The 17,893-nt window shown below is 45.3% G+C and overlaps 1 protein-coding gene across 6 annotated transcripts in view; it reads left to right on the top strand.

The window, feature by feature from the left end:
- The window catches only part of ATG2B (autophagy related 2B), a 5,509,925-nt gene that overhangs the window by 1,710,135 nt on the left and 3,781,897 nt on the right, over nt 1-17,893 (top strand). For all 6 annotated transcript variants that reach the window (XM_069637692.1, XM_069637689.1, XM_069637687.1 and 3 more), the window contains 2 exons: nt 10,302-10,394; nt 10,611-10,799. In XM_069637692.1, the coding sequence (XP_069493793.1) occupies nt 10,302-10,394; nt 10,611-10,799 (282 nt within the window). The remainder of the gene's footprint in view (nt 1-10,301; nt 10,395-10,610; nt 10,800-17,893) is intronic.

The raw sequence follows: 17,893 nt of genomic DNA, 5'->3' as shown, positions 1-17,893 counted from the left end.
AAAAGTCGTCTCCTGAATAGTTTCTCCGGCGTCCAATAGGCCCTGAACAACAACTTAGTTTGAGAAGCTCTGAGGGACCAATCCAAACTTACCAAACGAGTGTTTTCACAGCACCTCCGCCAACATCTGAAGTTAACATCTTCCCCCAATTCCTCCGCCCAAATTGCAGGCATTTGTGAGATGTTCGCCCTAGACAAAGACAAATACAGCGTCCCACCCCACAGAGTCCTCTCATTCCCCTGGGCCCTTTTTACCATAGGTGATCCTCCCGTGGAACACCACCCCTAAAGTAAAGATCAGGAAGCATCTGTCTTTCCCTGGCCACCTGGGAGGAGACTTTAGGCATGGGTTTAGTGAGGAGTCTGTAGGCTTCATCACACAACCCAAACCATAAAATGGAGCCATAGCGCATCAGGAATCGTCTCCCTCGTCGCAGTGGTGTTGTAAACACTGCCTGTCTAGCAGAATGTATCGTGAATCATGTCCCTCATCGAAGTTGTCAGCCAAACACAACTGCTCAAGCCGAGTGTAATGAAAATCTCCCTCGTCGAAGTGGTCAGCCAAGTGGTCATCAGAGTACTAAATGGAAGCCAAGTAAGGCTAAGAGTTTTTCTACTTCCTGAAGAGAGCTAAAGGGACTTATCCAAGTTTTCTGCAAGAGTGCTTAAAGACCACTGTGGAGGACCAGGAGGAAGGAGTCATTCCCCTGGTCTTTTGTGATGGAACATTGAAAGAGCTATTTCTACTATAAGACGAAAGCAAGACACCAGGCGAAGGAAGTCATTCTCATGGTGAAGGAAACACAACCTTCACTTTAGTTAAAGACTTATGTTTATAGTCTTAGGGTTAGATTAGTTGGTTTCTGACAGAGGACAGAGCGCATTTAATTTTTACTGACATTCTGACAATTCACAAACGTTTTCCTAGGTTTCAGCAGGGAAAGCCCCTTAGAAGTCGGGAGAGATAGGTTTCTTTATTGATTTTAATAAAAGTTTATAGCCCACAAGATGACGACTCCTTGTCAGTCTCCTTCTACACCCTCACATGGGATAGCATGAGGTAGCTTCGGTGCTGAGAGAAGCAGGGGAGGGACAAAAGAAATAAAGAGTATGTTGCTTGCAGTAGAATTCAATTTCTTTTGTAACTAGTGAGTATTGATTTATAGACACTGCAGAATCCAAGAGAAGTGAAAGGAGAGATGTAGCCTCCAATGGTATGCTGTCTCAAAAGCCTCAAGATGCATTCCCAGTCTCAGAGGCGGTCCAAGGGTCTTTATTAAAGATTTTATGGAGCCTGTGGCTGTCCCTCCCTCTCATCTAATCTCAAATCTCCACCCTAAGGCCAGCATCCCTGACTCCATGTTAGTGGATAGAGAAGGGTAACCCCTATTTTCTAGTTCTATCTTCTGCTGGTGGTGAGGACCCAAAATTGAATGTCTTATCTCACTAGACTCCCTTAAGAGCTAATTAACTCTCCCTACACTGTCAAGTGGTTAGTGGTCTAATGGGCATTTCGATAGTGCTTGCAAGTATGCTTGTTTGATTCAGACCCTGTCTAACGCACTCATTCTTACTTTTCCTATCTCTACTCTTACTGTTTCTCCCCACCTCCTCACTCTTCCCACCAATCTTCTGTTCCTTTCGATGTTGCCTCTTCTCCGATTGCCTCCATCCTCTGATGTTAATTGTCCTTCCTCCACACTACTACCTCAACACCTCTTCTCCTCCCCAGCTACACCACTACTACTCCCTCATTCCACTACTGCTTCCTCTGCCACTCCTCCCTCCTCCACACTACCTCCACTATTTCCTCCTCTCACTACTACACCCTCTTATCACTACTAAACCTCTTTCCTTCACTCTGCTACTCCCTCTTTCTATTCCACTGCTCCCACCTCCACTGCATTACTCCCTCTCTATGCCCCACTACTCCCTCCTCTGCTCTACTTCTCTCTCCTCTGCATGACTACCCCATCCTCTTATCCACTATTCCCCCCTCCTATCCACTATTCCCTCTTCTGCTCCACTATTCCCTCCTCTGCTCCACTACTGTCTCCTCCACTTGACTACTCTATCCTCTCTCTACTACTCTCTTCCACAACCCCTCCTCCCTCCACAATACTGAAGCACCCTTTATTTCACCCAATAACATCCGGTTAACAATCACTCCTTACACTAAATATTTTACACACCAGCCATGCAAACATGCACACTCACACTACACTACTACTACCACTATTTAACCTAACCAATATCTCACTTTTTCCACCATTTGCTTCCACATTCCACTGCGCTTTCCTACCTTCTGCTGTTCTCTTAGTTGTCCTCCACATCTGACTTCACCCCAATAACTCACATAACTCAGGGTTCGAAATTGAGATTGAATGAGCAGGAGCTAAAACACAGCTCCTGGGTGTCAGGCAGCTACCACAGGGGAACCAGGAGATATCAGAGATGCCGCTTTAACTTTTTGCCCATTTTGTATGAACCATTGTTTTTACATGTATATAAGTTGTAATTTTATTACCATTTTCAAATACTCAAAGTTAATGTCACATTCACATGCTTGGAAGGCACCAGTTGGCCATCGGAGCCAAAAGTAGCTCCTGTTAGCTGTTGGTTTCAGGCTAACCAGGCTCTACTATGCTAGAAACAGGTGCTAAATAGCTCCCCCCAATTTCAAACCCTGTAACTGTTCATGGTTCCCCCCTCTTGGCCAGGGTTGGAGCTTGTTGGGCAGAAACCTGTGCAGTTCCCTCTGGGACCACTGCAAAAGATTTAGGACTACAGGTGTTTGGCAGTAAACCCACTTGGCAGCAGTCTGTACCACACAGATTCACTTGGTAGCTGTGGCTGAGCAGTCAGACTTCCCTCAAGAAGAGTTAGGCAGTATACAGAGTATTCACAATAGGTCAAGAGAACACAATAGAACAAGTAAACACTGACCAGGGCTTGGTGTAAAAGAGATATCATTATTTATTTAAAACCCCATCTAGAAAAACACAGGCACTAATAGTAAGCTATTCAAAAACACGGTCACTAAAAGATATACACTCCCTTAAAAAGAATATTAGGCAAGTCTTAAGTAAAGCCCCACTTATTTTCAGACAGCGGTGAGCGCTTAACGTAGATGGCACTCTAATAATACGTTTTAAAAAGGGAGAGAAAAGCAGAGAATAAATTGAAGCAGATCCCAACACTTTTTCATGAACACAACAAGAGAGGGAGGCAAAGTAACACCGTGAATTCAGAGTCAGTAGGCCGGATCCGCTTTAAGAGGATCAAAACGAAATGTGTCCAAGGTCACACGGTTGCAGTGCACAAAAGTCTTGTAACGGTTCAAAAAGGAGTTGAACCAAAGAAAGGGACCAGTTAGAGGGTCAAGACGGCCAGCCCAGTCCAGAAGGTTAAGGGGTTATTATTACCTTGTAGCAATCTTTAGAAAGGGAGGCCTGGCGGACACGGTACCTTAAAGTGGTGAGAATACTCCAGCGGGGGCAGTTGTTCCTGGCAGCGGATGCAAGTCGGTGCTTCATCCGGGGGAAGAAAGGATCTCGTCGGGGAGGAAGACAGGAGTCCGTTGCACTGCCAGGGAAGAAACCAGCCGCAGAGTTTCTCAGGTACAAGGAACGATCTGTTGACGCGCAATTCGACCACAAACCGGTCTGGGGTGCGAAGAGAGGAAGGTAAACTGGTTGTGCCCACCAGTCAGGGGAAGAAGCCTCTCCAGCCGGGCGATCTTCTCTGTTGTCGGGAAGTGGTGAGTCGATTCCGCAGGGCTCCACCGGTGGTGTCGTTGTGGTAGGTCGGCTCAGCTTCTCCCTTGTCGGATTCTCAGGTCCTGTGGCGACTTCTGAAGTTCCAGTCCCCAAAGCCCTGCTTTTATGCAGCATACCCCCATTCACTCAGCCTAGCTGTCAATCAAACATGCTAAGTGGTGAGTCGGCCGGCTTACCACTTAGGCCAATCACACAAGAGTGCGACTTGAGTTACCAAGGTAACTCAGTCCAGGGTGCCTAAACTCCCTCCCACACCCCCTGTGGTACCCAGACAGAGTGGCACCACTTTTGGAGGCTTCTGTGGAGAAGCCCACCAAAAAGTGGAACAAAGGGCTCGACCTGGGTTGGAGTCACAGAAGAGAACACAAACGCCATTTTAGAATAGAGTCCTGGCAAAAAATACCAACCGGCGAATTAATATTCATTAAAAAACCGGCGGTATGTTCGAGGCTATGAGAATTAAATAATTAAAGTTGGTAGCCTCGAACAATGGGAAAATCCCATAGGGAAATATTTGCAGTCGAATATAAAAAGTAGTTTCCACTGCCACCAGCCAAAACTCGATCAGGGGGGACGGAGATGTGCCCACTCGACTAACAGACCCCGGGGCAATGGAATTGCCCCGACCAGTACGTCCACAATATGATGGTTTGTACTGGTTTCTGTTAATAATTTGGGACTAGTAAAGCCAATAGTGACTTTACATGCCCTGGGAGACAGTAGTCAGTCCCAGGGTATGGAGTCTATGGTGGGGTGTCACTATGACACCCCTTTGTTACTGCACGGAGGGTGCTGTGTAACACACATAGTAAAAACACATGAGACCCTATGGAGTAAAGGACCCCATAGCCCGTAAAACACATTAACAGTCAAAGGAACACCATAAATCATGTTCAAGAGTGGGAGAAAAAGAGTCTCACTCTTGGCAGGAGAAAAAAACAAACTCCAGAAATCCAGAAAAGCTGCTGGGGGACTCACTAGGTTAGGAAATTCAGCCTAAAGAGAGAATTCTCCCTAACAGAGCTCTCTTCGTGTCGTCCCCATCCAGGGCATATATGTGTGTAATGTGGAAAGTCATAAGTAGCGTGCTTAGCCCCCCCCCTCCCCCTTACTTGTTCTCTGCAGTCCTGCTACCTACTATAGGTGGCGGCTTGGAAAAGCCAGTGTACATGTTGATGTTCCGGGAACCTGTTGCGCAGTGTCTTCCAGTAAGTCTATTAGAGGAAGGTGTGTCCTTCTGCCCTCTCGGTCTCTGGTGCTCTGGGGGACCTCTAAATTCTCATAAAGGCTTGCGTACTTTGTTCAGCATCTCTGCCAGGTCCTCAGTGCTATTTCATATGGAAGCTGCTTCCCTCTCTCTTCAGTGTGAAGCACCTTTACCTCTGGTATATGTTTGCAGCAGTTTCTTTGATTTCTGTCCGGTCCATGGCTCAATTCCCCCCCCCCCCCCCTCGCTCCCCCCTTCTACGCCTGATCACTGCAGTGGTCAAGAGATACTTCTGATCGCTCTTATGTTTGATTTTTTTTTCTGAGCATCTGTTTTTGATGTTGGGCTCTAGAATTAATATTAAGTGTTAGGGGTCAGAAGTGACGTTTAGGACAAAATGTTTGCAACAAAAATTTCTGAATGCATAATTTGGCTGATTTTCCACTGAACAGTTCGACCAGATCACGCATTCGGTTCAGGGGGCTGCAAGGGTGTCTCCCGCACCCTTACTCTCTAGATTGTGAGTGAGGTTTCTGGCGGTGTCCCACTTAGCCATCCTAAAGAAACAGAAAAAAGGGCTGCATGGGTGTCCCCCGTGACCCCTACTCACTATACTGTGATCGGGGGTTGCGGGGGTGTCCCCTACAACGCCCCACTCACTATACTATACAGTATACTATACAGTATAGTGAGCTGGGGTTGCGGGGGACACACCTGCAGCTGTCCCACAGTCCTGATTTATTTATTTTTTTTAAAAAGGCTGCGGGGTATCTCCTGCAGCTGTCCCGCAGTCACAAAAAAAAGGAAACGACCCTGCGTTGCCCGATCATGAAAGTGAAAGGGAACAGGCGTCGCAAGGACACAGCACGTCAGCATGAAAGGTAAGTGGGGGGGTTGGGGTGTGGACGAGGGTGTGGGTGGGGGTTGGCCAAGTGTGAAATGTTCAGTGGAGAAAGGAACAAAGGTTGTTTAGAACCAATAACCTTCGGTCAATTCTCCCTCGAACATTTTGACCTCAGTCATTCAACCCCAAATCAGAAATGAGAGGTGAACACAAAGTTGTAACCTTTTCAACCTTAGACATTTTAAATTAAATGATTTGGAGAAAGGCCTTTATGTTCCTATCCTAAAGAGAGTTTCCCTACCTAAGAAACTAAATCTAAAGATCAGTCTGAGTCTTGAAGGTGAAATTATGTCATTGTATCCAACACCTATCTGACCCTCACACTTAAACAATCAATCAAAAGTACAAAATAAATGTTTCTGATTTTTACTTAGTGAAGAGCGTATGTAAATCATGTGTGAAAATTCAACAAATAATTATTGAATCCATGGGAGGAGTTTGGAGGGGGTTTCCTTTCCCCTGGATTCTTTTAGGTAGAATAAAGACAGTGTCCTTCTTAAAGCTTGATTCTTTAAGAGTAGTTGAACATTCTCTTTCCTGAAACACTTTAAGGATGGCAAAAAGTGTCTTATTTCAAACAAGGATTCCACCGAAGTAGTAGAAATGTCTTTTACTACAACACTGTTTGGAGGATAGCAAAAAGAAGTGTTTTCTACTTTACAGGATGGCAAAATGTTTATTTTAACAACTACTTCAGATGACACAGTTTCTCTTTCACATAACTGTTCCAAGAATGATTTCGTGGATCTTCTGCCAGGAATTACTCATTTGATTCTTTAGGTATCCTGGTGTACTCTCCTGCCAGGTATCGCCCCCCCCTTTCTGGTTCATGCAGATCCCTTGGCATACTCTCCTGCCAAGTATCTCCTTACAAAGATGGTTCACCGCCAGATGTGTTTCCTTCACCAGGTCTTCCTACCATGTTGACTTTTCTTCCAACTATAACACAGTTGCACTCCTTCACTGTGTATACCTCATTGACTTCAGGAATTACTTGTTCCAGCTTCCCCCATATTGACATCCCATATATGGGCATTTGTTCAGTTTCTGTCTGTCAACTTCTTAATATTTATTGGCTTTTTGCAATGGCTGTTCCAATTTTCCTCATATTGACTTTTCATATAAAGAGATTTGTACAACTTTTGCCCTTCAACGTCATTAGTGTCTCTTGGCTTGTGGCAATGCTTGTTCCATGTTTCCCCAAATTGACATTTCATATAAGGAGATTTTGAACAGTTTTTGCCTTTCAACTCTATTTGATCGGTATTCAAAATAATTACTTGTGTTCGTAAGTTTGCTGGCATGTCCCAGGTCCCCCAACCTCTCTGTGCTGACTTACTGGTGTAATGTGTCTCTGCAGCGAAGTTTTATCGCTGGGCAGGCTTCCTCTGTCATACAGACTCGTTCGGTTTCTGCGTTGGCTTTTCAACTACTCACTGATGGAACCAAGACAGACCCTCAGGACCGTGTCTCCTACAGCCTTGCAGTGTTTGTATGTCACAATGAGTCAGATAATGCAACTAAGAATAAAGAAGACTCACCAGGATGACTTCGGATCTCTTGGCAGATATACCGAGAACCTCACTTGCCATGATTGAAGAAGCCCTGTGCTCAGTAGGTAACTATCTCAATTTCAAACTGTATCCTAATGATAGACGTCACTAGCTATTAAGTATCAAGAAGCCAGCAAAATGAATCAATTGGAAGGGCAGAGAATCCACGATAACAGGAAACACACCAGGCTGGAATTAGAGGGGCAGAGATCAGTGATGATCTTTCAGATGCAGTAAGTATACCCCTAATCATACTGAACTACCCTGGTTGTAATGGGATTCTGCACTTCCTGGGAGATGGTAATGTGCCTCATTCTCGGCTCCTCCTAGGAAGGCAAGTCGAAAGCACTATTTAAGGGATGTCAATCAACCACCCTCCTCCCTTCCTATCACGCCTGAGCTAGGTAATACACTGTGGCTGGGTTGTCTCTTACCGTGAGCAAGTCTTGATGGAGTTATATCCAGGGGTAGTGACCGAGAGGGGCAACGAGGAAGGCAAAGGTTAGTTAGGAACTAGGACCCGTCGGCACGAGGGACGCACTACAGGTGGGTTTGTGTACACGTAGGAGAATACAGCAGAGCGTCCAAATGTCCAGTGCACTGAAAACCAAGGGAGAGGGGACAGGGAAGTAGGGATTAAAGGAGGTATTTTGCAAAGTGAAAGACCCTTAGGTGGTTTCAGGAACAGAATTAGCTTAATGTTTCAGGTGCTGAATATTCGAACACTGTAAGAAGCTGCCCTCAGACTGAAACTAGCGTTCAGGGTACCTTACAACAATGCAGTCTTGGAGTGGCATTGGAAACAGGAGTCGGTGTTCAATTCTTAGTCGGCAACATACGGACAAGAGAAACAGCAAAACCGTAAAGAGTGAACATTCCGAGTTCAAGCTGTGGTCGGTAACCGTTCAGGGAATAGCAGGTAACAAGGGCAGAGACTGGTAAGGAGTCTGTGAGCAAAAACAGGTCGGCAACAAAAAGTCAAGAACAGCAAGATGGCATAGCAAAACAGAAGATGGCTTCTGGTCAGAATAATAATCAGAAGTGCTGTGTTCTGAATAGGAATGGATTAAGTAGCTTCACTTACGCAGCTCTTCCGTGATGCCCAGCGTTTCATGTCACGTGATCGGAACAAGTACCTGGAACGCAGCGCTACCGCGTGGCATGCTGACTACCCACAATCTTGCCATGGCAACCTCCCGTGCAACTTCCAGCGGGTAAAGAATGGTCTAGCAGCCGTTCTATGGGCAGAGGAAAAGCATTGTCTCCGTGGAGTGACAGGAGGCATGGCGCTGGTAGGGACATGAGAACCAGCAGGCTTGACACTGTCTGCCTTGGAGGGCCCCTGGAAGACACCCACTGCGTCTTTACCGTACACTCTGTCCTCTGGTAAGGCACGCTTCGAGGTGGTTGCCTGTAAGCATCTGGCTCTTCCAGCACGGCTCGTCACTGTGTGTCTGCTTCTGCCGTTGAGTCCGCTTCGATTGCTCTGCAGCTCTCCTCCCCCTTGATTGCAGGTGATCCTCTGGTTTCAATGTCCTGCACAGTTGATTGTTAGCATGACAACTAGTGTGCACGTTAAACTTGATGTTACTTTCATTCCACATTGACTCCTTACTCTCCTTCTTCATCTCAGTACTTGAAGCTTTCTGGGAGTTGACATCCAAAGGAGTTTTACATTGTTTTAAGTTACATTGCTTGACATCTTCTTTGTTTAACTAGCCATCATAAACAGGACATGTTAAATGTGATTTATGGGTATTATGTTCACATGAAGAGGGAATAGTGTTCCGTTTGGGTTATTTAACAAGAAGAGGTTTCAGGGTTTTTCAACTGGAAGGTTCGAAAACATGACAACATGCCATTAGGAACTCTGGAATTATAGGGTCTTCTTCACAGGAAAGAGAAGAATACTGCATCTCTCCTGATGGAGTCACCACTTCTCCCCAATAACCATATCCTACCATACGATCCACCCTCATAATACCACACCCAGGATCAGGTAGAGGCCGCCTTCCCCTGGCCACATGGGAGGAGATTTTAGGCTGGGGTTTAGTGATGACTCCAAAGGATTCATAACAAAAGGCACTGCCAAGTATCTGACTTGGGGGCAAGGCTGAACATAACGGTGGGCTGCATATAAACATGCTGGCATAAGGGAAAGGGCAGGAATGGGGCCACCCCTCACCTGCCTCTGTCCACCTCAGGGTTAGGACTGGCTCTGGATTTCTCCCTATAGGCCTCTCACCCCCAGATGAGAGGGGTTCCCATCCCCTCTTAACAATGCCAGATTGCTGGCCTTGTCACAATGCATAACGACTTTTCCAAATGGAGGCTAGATGAAGGGTTAGGATTAAGGACTGTGTAGGAAATTCTTAAACGTACCTTTATCTGCAACACTTCATTACTATAGGTCCTTTTTTCTGTTCCAACTATTTCAAAATTCACACCCCTTTGTAAACCAGCCAGTAATCAATGTAACCGTGCATCAAAAACAGTATGTGCAACATAAGATATGTGACTCTAACCCCGCACACTCCAAAAACCAGCTGTGTATATTTCTCATTTGAGCAAATGCACAAAAAAGTAAAGGTAGATTTTGTTCAACTGCTTAAGGAAGCAAAATCAAGCTCTAGTGAATACATTATTAGCACTACCCTTTTCCGATGTATTATTTTAAGAGATATAGAGATATTTTAGTGTGAATTGAGGAGTTTTAGTACCTAAGGCATAACATTAATTTTGTGAGATTTTAAAAATCTGTTGATCTAACTTGCAATTTACGAATAATGAATTCAACTGATAGTACTTTTTTTCTCAAGTAGATTTTGAATAACAATGTGTTGACACTTTCTTCTTTAGCTTTTAAAATTTGCCAGCAGAAAGCGAAGCGATTTTAACATCAGTCCATGTGTTCACCTACACTATAAGCATTCGGACACGAGAGGACCTCAGGTAAGGTCAGGAATAATTTCTGTTGTACACAATTATAACAAAATTCCCTTACATATATACAGGGCCTGATTTGCGTGATTTTCAGTGGGATTTTCCCATTAGAAAACTCTTTTGTAAATCAGCCCCATACATAATTTTAAATTGGTGTATTTTTAAATGTATGTTCTTAAAGTATCTGCCAAAAGTGTTTTTAATAATGCTTCTCTGAAATTTTAGGGCAGCCAAGGAAGATTAAGTGCCATTCCCCAGAAATCAGAACTGCACATCAACTTAAGTCCTGTATTTTGTGAATTGGATATTAGTATTGTGGATAGACTTAATTCATTGCTTCAGGCACAGAAATTGACCACAGTGGAGATGATGGCTTCTCACCTCTATACATCGTACAACAAACATATTAGTCTGGTTAGTGACATTACGCAATTATGTACTGGACTGTAGTATCTCTTTAAAAATGCACGCATGTTTCCTTTTTAATATTGTGTTATGTTTAGTACAAATCAAGTAAATAGCCTCTTGGCAATGTAGTTTAATACAAATACAAAATTGAATTTTGTTTTCTTTATTTAAAAAAAATACAAAATGAATGCAAGGGTGATCCTCTGGCCCAAATAATCATGCATACTCTGCTTATTGCAACCAAAATGCACTTTGTAATAAAATATTTGCATCGTGGCCCAAATGTGAATGGAGAATTCAGGTTTAATTTAAATTGTTAGCGAAAGCAATACTCCAATCAAATGCAATCATCTATAAATGTTGAAATAACGAAATGCTCAAATATTCTTTTCACTTTTGGGTGAATCTGATAAACTAGCAGCATACATGCAGGCAAAATTCCATTGGCTCCATAGCTCAACTCTAACAGGACTCGCCCACTCACATTTCAAGTTATCAAAACTATGTTCAGAAGGGTCCCTGCCTTATGCTTTTCCCAAATACACATTTCCGTTTTTCACCCAAAAAACACTCAGTTTAGCCAGTGATAAGGCCCTGCTTTGATCCAGTACTCAACAGGTTGGTTGTAGGTAAAAACACATTGTTTACTGCAATTCTTTTTGTCTCAACCAGGTAGATATGGTGGGGTGATGGGGGTGAATTGGGTTAGGTATATAGAAATAGGAAAGAGATAGTTAAGGAGAGGTGTGAGAGGTCTCCCTCTGTATTTTGTGGTAAAAATATTTTTAGGGTTTTTACCTTTGAGCAAATAATGTTGTTGTTCTGACATAGAGCCTTTGATCCTGTATGCTATGAACCTAATTTTGACCTCATTCAGGCAGGCCCTCTTTTCAGTGTCTCAGGAGCCCATTCTGACAAGAGGTTTACTGTGTGGTACTTGTCATATTTCATTGGCCCTTTCCTTTTGGCTCCTGCCAAAATTCTATCCTTATCCTGTATGTCCACTATCTTATATAACCGGGTGTGTCCCTCCTACTGTTTTGTGATGCCCTTAACTGTTGGCTCCTTCACTCTATAGCAACTGTCCACATATAGGAGGATGGTCCCTATAGATCGAGGAACTTGGGAAGCCATTGCTCTTTAAAGTATGTGGTTGCATCAATTTTTTTCCCCACTGGCAGGCCCAGCACTCGTGCTTTACAATTCCCTAGATAAGCTGTCCTTCATGAAAGCGCTCCATTTGCCCCCATTGGGCATCAATTTTAATCATTGATACTGTACCTTTCTGATATTTCCCTCTGTGACGTTTGCTCTTTCTTCCAAGCTTCCCGCTCTTAGGGACGTTTACCACAAATCCTCTTGTTGCATGCTTAGAAAGCCATGCACGTAGTGTTTTCGCAGGGCTTGCCTGAATGTATTCCTGACTCTTCAATGGTAGATGTGTGTGAGGGGTCAGTAATGCGAGGCAGATAACTGCTTGTAGGTTTCTCAGTATAAAGCATTTTATTAGAACAAAACGATGCAAATAAATCCATGGTAAACCTACTCTTCCGTGGAGTTCCCTAACTAGTATAATAACAAAGGGAAATCACTCCTAACAGAAATAAACTGGCACTCACACTAAACAACAAAACATGAAAAATAAAGATTAACAGAAGTGAACAATTAATCAAGAGCCAGTAATTAGGGTGACCTTCACCTGTCCTGGGTAAATCCCATCCCCAGGATGGTTCAAAGTCAATGTTCTTAAATGTTAAAGTCGAAGAATAAAGCCTTGAACCAGTTCTTTAAAGTTGCAAATGAAATAAAGGTTCCCCAAACAAAACTCCACTGTTAACAGTTCTTCAACTTTCAATTGAATAGATTCCTTCCCAATTTCAGCCAAGGAAACCGCGCCAATGGTAATCCTGGTCAGCCTCCTTCCAAGATTGCTTTCACAGTTAGAAAAATAGATTAGCCACTTCTTCTTCACTGCTACAAAAGTAGTGCATACCCTCTGCAGTACATCTAGTGTAATTGTCAGTATGCTTTTTCTTGGATTGTTGTTCACCTCTTAACAACCCCCTTCTACTTGTGTTACTGTTGAAACAGACTCTTTGGTTCCACAGTATTCCTCTACTTCAACCAGCTTTCATGCAACATCTACTGACAATATTATGCGCCACCACAGTTCTGGTACTCCTGATTGAACTTTGTGTGTGAGAATAGTTAGGCTTTTAAAAGACAAGGCATTTCGACCTCCACAGGTAGGCAAGGCACTCTTCTTTCCTATGTTCTCAGAAAAGGGCAGCCTCTTTGCCTCTTCCGTCTACCCTACTGCCACAATGATAAACTGCCTCTACTTCCAGACTGACTTTCTCCCCACTTCAACAGTCTTAGCATCAGAGGTGTTAAGACAGTTTTTCTGAAGTTTCACCAAACTTCATCAAAACCATTCAACTGAGACATTACAAGATTCCACTCTTAGTATAAGGCTGTATCACCTGAGTTCATGGTAGTGTAGATAGAGCAGCCAGGCTTATCTTAGGAGGGATAGAGGGCTGTAGAAAGATAAAAAGCATCTATAACAAACAAAGGAATCGATAGAAACATTGTCAACCAGAAGTATTATACAAAATAAAGGTTTATTTTGAATACTATTAGGCCAAGTTAAATCTTGGGGTAAGTACTGGTCAAAGTTATAAAAACATTATAAAATAACACAACAAACTGTTTGAAGGTACACAGACCAAAGAATTTAACCTTATTTGAAACACTAACAGTAGTTCTAGGGAAGTCAAACCTTTTTAAACAAATTCATTATAGGACACACCTATTCTTGGGGGAGTAAAACCAATGGTTACTTTCAGATTTCATTCAGTAATCCCAGGGTAGTAGACCCTAACAGTTGTACCGTGATTCTCAGCAAGAAATCACATATTAAGTCAACTGGACAATATGGCCCCCGATTCGTGGAATCGAGCGCAAGCACCGAGAAGGAGCGTGCGCCAGCCGTGGCGCAAAGAAACAATTGCACGGCATGCATATTCATGAATTTCCCAAGTTCTCACTAGCCGTGGTGCAAGGAACATCAAGCAGCGCCAGTAGCACACCCAACATGCCCCCACGTGCAGTAAAAAGCTAGCGAAATGCCTAACACAGCACAAGCCCCAGCGCTATCCCTGGTCCAGCATGCAGCCCCCTCAAACCCCCAGCCAAATTGCATGAAAACTCGGAGTATGCTCTGAGTTTCCACGCAATTTGGCTGGGGTGTGTCCGTGGTACGTGCAGTGTTCCCACACGATTTGGCTGGGGTGCAACCCTGAACGCACCCCAGCCAAATCATAACTCCTGCACGTACTTCACGATATACACACAAATCCACTGGGAACTGACCCCCCCCATCACCCGTGACCACCCCCGCAGCCAGCCCACAGCACATGGCACCCCCATCATCCGTGACTACACCCCGCAGCCACCCCATACCACATGGGACCCCCACCCACATCACCCGTGATCACACCCCGTAGGCTGCCCACACCACATGGGACCCCCCTCACCCGTGACCACACCTCGCAGGCAGCCCACACCACATGGGACCTCCCCAACCCTCATCACCTGTGATCACACCCTGCAGGCAGCCCACACCACATGGGATCCCACCAGCCCCCATCACCCGTGACCACACTCAGCAGGCAGCCCACACCACATGGGATCCCTCCCAACCCACATCACCCATGACCACACCCCGCAGGCTGCCCACACCACATGGCACCCCCCATCACCGTCTCCTCTTTCTCTCCTGACAACCACCATAAGCTTTCTTCTTGCCTCTCTGCTATTAAGTCCTCGACTGCCTCGAACTTCCTTACTCTAAATGCTGACAAAACCAAAGCCCTATTCTTCCCTGCCAACACACTCCCTCCCCTCCCCCTTTCATTCTCTTTCCCCCCTCTAAAATCTCCTTCTCCCCCCATGCCTGTAACCTTGGTCTTCACATTGACCCCCACCTCTCTCTATCTCACCACATTTCTCTTACTGCCAGATCTTGCCGCTTTCATCTGTACAACATTCGTAAAATTCGACCCTTCCTAACCTTTCACGCGACTAAAATCAATTACCTCCCTCATCTTCTCCAGACTTTTCTACTGCTCCACTCCTTTTTTTTTGGACTTCCCTCGACTCACCTCTCCCCACTCAAATCTGTCTACCACTCTGCCATCTGCTCCCTCTGCCATCTCTCACCTCATGACTCCATCTCTTCTTCTCTCATCTCTCTAGGCTGGCTCTCATTTCACTCCCAGCTCAAATTTAAGTTCCTCTGTCTAGTCTTCAAATCCCTCTATGGTCTTGCCCCCTCCTACCTATCCTCCCTTCTCACTTTCTATACTCCTTCTCGTTCTCTCCGCGCTGCTGATCTCTTCCTACCCTCTCTCCTCCTCCACCACACTGCGTCCCCTCCCGCTTCCGCTCTTTTCAACTACTCGCTCCTTTCCACTGGAAATGCCTCCCCCTCTCCATCCGCTCTACTCCCTCCTACCCTACCTTCCGCACTTCTCTAAAATCTTATCTCTTCCATTCCCCTGCCTAACACCTTTTGCTTCCTCTCTTACTTCTGCTACTACCTCTACCCATACCTCCTACTCCTCCCCTACTTCATTACCACCTCACCCACTCCTTCCACTCTACTCCCTCCTACCCTACTTCCTGCACTTCTCTAATTCTTAACTCTTCCATTCATCTCCCTAACACCTTTTTGCTTCTTCTCCTACTTCTGCTTCTACCACTACTCATACCTCCCACTCCCTCTCACACCTTGGTCCCTCTCTACTCACGTCTAACCTCATCAATAATGTACATTGTTCCTTGTACTGTTTTCTGGTTTTGATTCAATTGTTATTTAATGCTTGTTGTATTTTGTTTGTTCCCCATGTAAAGCGCTTTGGCGTAAAGCGCTATATAAATTTAATAAATACTAACACCATCACCCGTGACCGCACCCCGCAGGCAGCTCACACCACATGGGAATCACCCGTGACCACACCCCGCAGGCAGCCCACACCACATGGCACCCCCATGACCCGTGACCGCACCCCGCAGGCAGCTCACACCACATGGGAATCACCCGTGACTACACCCCGCAGGCAGCCCACACCACATGGGACCCCCATGACCCGTGACCACACCCCGCAGCCAACCCACACCACATGGGACCCCCATGACCCGTGACCACACCCCGCAGGCAGCCCACACCACATGGGACCCCCATGACCCGTGACCACACCCCGCAGGCAGCCCACACCACATGGGACCCCTCATGACCCGTGACCATACCCCGCAGGCAGCCCACACCCCATGGGACCCCCCCATCACCCGTGAGCACACCCCGCAGGCAGCCCACACCACATGGCACCTCCCATCACACGTGACCACACCCCGCAGGCAGCCCACACTACAAGGAACCCCCCCCATCACCCATGATCACACCCCGCAGGTAGCCCACACCACATGGACCCCCCCCTATCTCCCATCACCCATGACCACGCCCTGCAGGCAGAAAACAAGCACCGGGCGTTTCCGACCGGTAACCCAGTGCTGCACTCCCAATGGGAAGTAATCCCAGATATAATTCCACAACCTATTAGGGTTCAAAGACTCCAGAGGGGAGTCGGATAGCCCTAAATAGATGGCAGTATTTAGTTATATTCATACTAGAGTATTCAAAGTTGTTTTCTTTTTTCTTCACCAAAAGATAGTCCATAAAAACATTTCTATGTTCACATGTTCCTGCCCCCCTGCAAGAATCTAGCTTGGAAACACCGAACTGACTCAAGGCAGGTTAAGACAGGTATACCATCATATTCTTGTTTTTTTAAATCACAAAAATCAATTTCCATCACACTGTTAGATACACAGTGTGGGATACAAATTCAGACAAAAATATGTACAGTGGAATATTTCAGAAAACAACACGGTTGAGCTGAGAAAAGCGCTCAAATTCACCTAGAAGAATATACAATAGAAACTATGTTCATAATCCATCATAACATTTCATTTTGTTCCGAGCAATACAGTATATGCTGCTCAAATAGTCATCAACATTGAAAAACACCCCTATGTGGTGGTGGGTGCCAACGCGTTTCGGATTAAATGAATCCATCTTCAGGGCAGGGTGTGTTTAATTTTCACTTTATGTTCTAGATGATTTCTCTGGATAAGTCCTACAAGTAATAAGAATATCCTAATTAGTTATCTAGGAATCAGGGGTAGTCGAAGTAGAAGAAGGAATTGTAACACACACTGACCTTAGTGGTAGAGTAAAAACATAAATTTGCTCTGGAGAACATCTCCTGGTCCCCAAACAGCGAGGTGGTAGTGGCGGGTAAAGACTGGTAAAAGACTCCCAAGAGGATGTCTGTAAGTAGGGGGGAACACGGGTCATGACCTGAAAACACGTGCACTCAAGGCGGAAGCCTGTAATTAGATGCGGGAAGATATTTTGTCAAAGTAATACCAGTATATAGCCAACGGTTATTGGAGGTAACGCGGAACTCGTGCATACAAGGCAAAAGCCTGTAGTTAGATGCGAAAAGATGTGGTGTCAAAATAATAACAGTGCATAGCAAACAGCTATTAGAGGTAGCATGAAACTTGTGCATTCACGGCAAAGGCCTATTGTTAGATGCGGGAAGATGTGGTGTCAAGATAATAACAGTACATAGCAAGCGGCTATTCAAGGCAACACTTGATCATCTGTTTTACCTTGCAATTCAGACCCGGAGCAGGAGCTGAGCAGCCCTTCACCAAGACGAGCTGCTTGCCACTGTTCTGTGTAAATGGTCCCAAGGACGCTGCGTGTGCGCTTCCCCACCGAGGCGCCATGTTGGTGTGGGACTTCTACGTTTGCACTCAGCAGCTGTCTCTTGGGTGATCTACGTACTGTTGGCAACTTAAGATTCTCTGTGGATATCCACAGCAAGTTAGCTACATTGAGGTGAACAGTAAGATAAAAGCATCTAATCCTTAAGCGCCCATGGCAAGGCCGTGGAGTCGCGTCCATGGTTGCCATGGGAGTAACGCGCACGAGCGTCGCAATTTCATTCTATGCACTAGAACAGCGG

The sequence above is a fragment of the Ambystoma mexicanum genome, chromosome 14, assembly GCF_040938575.1.
Source record: "Ambystoma mexicanum isolate Mex_15411 chromosome 14, UKY_AmexF1_1, whole genome shotgun sequence".
Classification (NCBI taxonomy): domain Eukaryota; kingdom Metazoa; phylum Chordata; class Amphibia; order Caudata; family Ambystomatidae; genus Ambystoma; species Ambystoma mexicanum.
This window is presented reverse-complemented; position numbering and strand designations above follow the sequence as displayed.